This window comes from Hyaena hyaena, unplaced genomic scaffold (assembly GCF_003009895.1).
Source record: "Hyaena hyaena isolate Hyena2069 unplaced genomic scaffold, ASM300989v1 scaffold_1590, whole genome shotgun sequence".
NCBI lineage: Eukaryota > Metazoa > Chordata > Mammalia > Carnivora > Hyaenidae > Hyaena > Hyaena hyaena.
This window is the reverse complement of record NW_024082217.1, coordinates 277933-281804: the sequence shown is the minus strand read 5'-3', so window position 1 is coordinate 281804 and position 3872 is coordinate 277933. Positions and strand designations below refer to the sequence as shown.

General features: G+C 56.4%; 1 protein-coding gene across 1 annotated transcript in view; it reads left to right on the top strand.

Moving 5' to 3' along the window:
* Positions 1 to 5: 5 nt before the first annotated feature.
* The window catches only part of AOC3 (amine oxidase copper containing 3), a gene marked incomplete at its 5' end in the record, with an annotated part of 20694 nt that continues 16827 nt past the window's right edge, over positions 6 to 3872 (top strand). The window contains 3 exons of the mRNA XM_039224296.1: positions 6 to 1185; positions 2641 to 2926; positions 3337 to 3466. Of these exons, the coding sequence (XP_039080227.1) occupies positions 6 to 1185; positions 2641 to 2926; positions 3337 to 3466 (1596 nt within the window). The remainder of the gene's footprint in view (positions 1186 to 2640; positions 2927 to 3336; positions 3467 to 3872) is intronic.

Sequence of the window (3872 nt, the reverse complement as noted above, 5' to 3'; positions counted from 1 at the left end):
GTGAGCTGGTGGTGGGGCCTCTGCCGCACCCCTCCTACCTGCGGGATGTGACGGTGGAGCGTCACGGGGGGCCCCTGCCCTATCACCGACGCCCCGTGCTTTTCCGAGAGTACCTGGACATAGACCAGCTGATCTTCGACAGAGAGCTGCCCCAGGCCGCTGGTCTCCTCCACCACTGCTGCTTCTATAAACACCAAGGACAGAACCTGGTGATGATGACCGTGGCCCCCCGTGGTTTGCAGTCAGGGGACCGGGCCACCTGGTTTGGCCTCTACTACAACATCTCAGGGGCTGGGTTTTTCCTACACCCCGTGGGGTTGGAACTGCTGGTAGACCACAAGGCTCTGGACCCTGCCCGCTGGACCATCCAGAAGGTGTTCTTTCAAGGCCGCTACTATGAGAGTTTGGCCCAGCTGGAGGACCAGTTTGAGGCTGGCCTGGTGAATGTGGTGCTGATCCCAGACAACGGCACAGGTGGGTCCTGGTCCCTGAAGTCCCAGGTGCCTCGGGGTCCATCTCCTCCTCTGCAGTTCTACCCCCAGGGCCCCCGCTTCAGTGTCCAGGGGAGTCAAGTGGCCTCCTCACTGTGGACTTTCTCCTTTGGCCTTGGAGCTTTCAGCGGCCCGAGGGTCTTTGACATCCGCTTTCGGGGAGAACGACTAGCTTATGAGATCAGCCTCCAAGAGGCCTTGGCCATCTATGGTGGAAATTCCCCCGCGGCAATGCTCACCCGCTATATCGATGGCAGCTTTGGCATGGGCAAGTACTCCACTCCCCTGACCCGGGGGGTGGACTGCCCCTACCTGGCCACCTACGTGGACTGGCACTTCCTTCTGGAGTCCCAAGCCCCTAAGACAATACGTGATGCCATCTGTGTGTTTGAACAGAACCAGGGCCTCCCCCTGAGGCGACACCACTCAAATTTCTACTCCCACTATTTTGGGGGCCTTGCAGAGACAGTGCTGGTCCTCCGATCTGTGTCGACCTTGCTCAATTATGACTATGTGTGGGATATGGTCTTCCATTCCAGCGGGGCCATAGAGGTCCGATTCCATGCCACTGGCTACATCAGCTCAGCATTTCTCTTTGGTGCTGCCCGAAGGTACGGGAACCAGGTTGGGGAGCACACGCTGGGGACCGTCCACACCCACAGCGCCCATTTCAAGGTGGATCTGGATGTAGCAGGTAAGATATCCTGGCAGAAACAAGGATTCTAGAAGAGGGGACTGAAACATTGTCTGTTTGCTTCGGGTTTTCTGGAAGCCATCCAGGAAAGGAAGATCTGAGCATGAGTTGTGGTTTGGGAGTTTCATACTTCCTCTTTTGTTGGATGGGAGAAAGTTGGCTGCTGAATTTTATTTGGATCTTAGCTCATTGGCTGAGTGCAGAGCTGCCCCCCTCCCTCCACGTGACCTCATCCGAAAATCTTGAGAAATGGCAAAAGCTCAGAGAGGAGGAAGCCTCTGGGCTCACAAGGTCCCCTTTGCCCTCCTCCCTCCCTTGCTCTTTATATAGGCCCCACTTCAGGGAGGCAGCCACTTGTTTTTCAGTTCATTTCTCTGTGTGGCCTGTGGTGCTGAGGTTTCGGAGGGTCTGTTTGCATTGTGCCAAGTCCCTGGCACACGCAGGCCTGTTGTGGAACACCCCAGGTGGTACATTTCCTTGGGAGATGATCCCCCTCCCTGAATTCCATCTCTCTCTGGGCACAATGCACTTTATAGCGTAGGTGCTGCAGAGTGTTCAGAAAGATCCTGGGGCTGGCGGTCACAGAGAGAGTCAAAGATACACGATGGCTTGGAGTCTGTCTTTCCACTTTCCTTCCCCACATTGAATCAATCACCTATTTTTTTCTGGTCTGTCTCCAAAATACGTCAAAACCTTGCTGGGCCAGCCTTCTCTCTGCTATTTCCACTCTTCTTTCTCTCAGGTCCAGGGGCCACCTGCCAGCCTGTGCCTGCTTACCCCCTCCCCCCAGTTCCAGTTTTCCCCCATCACCTAAAGGACCCACCCTCAGACGGTGCAAGGCCCTAAGGCCCTTCCAAGAGTGCGGCTCCAGCCCGCCTTTAAGACTCCTCCCCCGGCTGTTTTAGCCATGCCCACACCCTCCCAGTCCCGGGACACACACGTCCTCAGGCTAGTTAGGGTTCTATGCTTTTGCTGATGTTTTGCCCCTCCCTAGAATGCCCTGCTGTGTCCTCCCTGCTGGTCATATCTTCTGAGACAAGGCTGAAAGGCACACAGGAAGGCCCCTGTTTCCTGCCTGCCCCTGTATTCCTGTGACCTTGGGCCTTGAATGTGTTGCTCTCACACAGCAAGCCAGATGGGGCTTTACCTTCTGCAGCCTCCGTGAGAGCAGGAGGGAAAGCACAGGGTTTCATTCCTCCGTGTCTCTCCACTAATAAGTGTAAAAGATTAATGAATGAAATCCTTGAAGAAATACTTTACAGGTCAACAGCTTTGGCTGAAAGATCAGGGATATCTTGGGGAGAAGGGAGGGAGGCAGGGGGCACACTCACTTCTGGGTTTCTCTTTGGCCCCACTCTGAAGCAGTGAGTGGAGGGGAGGGGACACAATCCAGACGGGACAGGACAGCTGCATGACCAGCCCTCCCTCCCACCCACCTCCACCCCACCCCGGCAGGCCTGGAGAACTGGGTCTGGGCTGAGGACATGTCCTATGTCCCCACGGCGGTACCCTGGAGCCCCGAGCACCAGATGCAGAGGATGCAGGTGACCCGCAAGCTGCTGGAGACTGAGGAGCAGGCCGCCTTCCCCCTGGGAGTCACCCCACCCCGCTACGTGTACCTGGCCAGCAACCACAGCAACAAGTGGGGTCACCGGCGGGGCTACCGCATCCAGATGCTCGGCTTTGCTGGGGAGCCGCTGCCCCAGAACAGCTCCATGGAGAGAGCCTTCAGCTGGGGAAGGTGAGCGGCGGGGTGTCAGAGAGAGGCTGGGGGAAGAGTGAAAAGGAAGAGTGCGTGGGGAGGAGCAACTGGGAGCTCAGTTTAAACTGTATTTGAGGAGAGGTGGGAGCACCGTTAGGACTTCCGGGTTGTCAAAATGCATGCACGGGGCATATGTTCCCTGCGGAGGGCTGAGGCCCAGGCAGAAGAACCCTTCCTCGCTTGGGATGGAGGGAGAAGCCATGCTGTGAGATGGCAGGGGGGTGAACGGGAGAATGTGGAAAGAGGTTGGCTGACCCACTGGGGTGGCACCAGAGTCGTGGTATGAGTGAGATGGGAAGCCCGAGGCCCATGCACTCAGCCCCCTTCCATCATAATCAGGCAGCAGGACGGGGTTAGTGACCATGGAGGCCTGACCAGTGCCTCCCTAGGTACCAGCTGGCAGTGACCCGGCGGAAGGAGGAGGAACCCAGCAGCACCAGCATCTACAATCAGAACGACCCGTGGGCCCCCACCGTGGATTTCACTGACTTCATCGACAACGAGACCATTGCTGGAGAGGTCAGCTGACTGTGGGACGTTCAGGGGAGGGAGACCCAGGGCACAAAGAGGAGCCCCACCTTTTCTTTAGTTTCCTAAAACCCACCTGGTCCCCCAGGGGTGGAGCTGACTCCAGCCTTCCTTGCTTTTGCGGATCCGATCATTACCTCTTGAGGGAATCTTCCCAGGCTGGGAATTTGCAAACATTGGCTGAAGCCCCAAACCATCCTGGGGACCCTGCGGCGTTCTGAGTCTTGGCGTCTCGGACTTTGCCCTTTTTGGGCCCCAGGGTTCGAGGACGGCTGGAAGACCACATCTCTTGTGTGGAAAGCTTCTCTCTTTGCTGGCTTGACCTCTGAAAGATTAATTTCTTTTTTTTTTTTTTTTAATATTTTTATTTATTTCTAGGAGAGAGAGAGAGACAGCG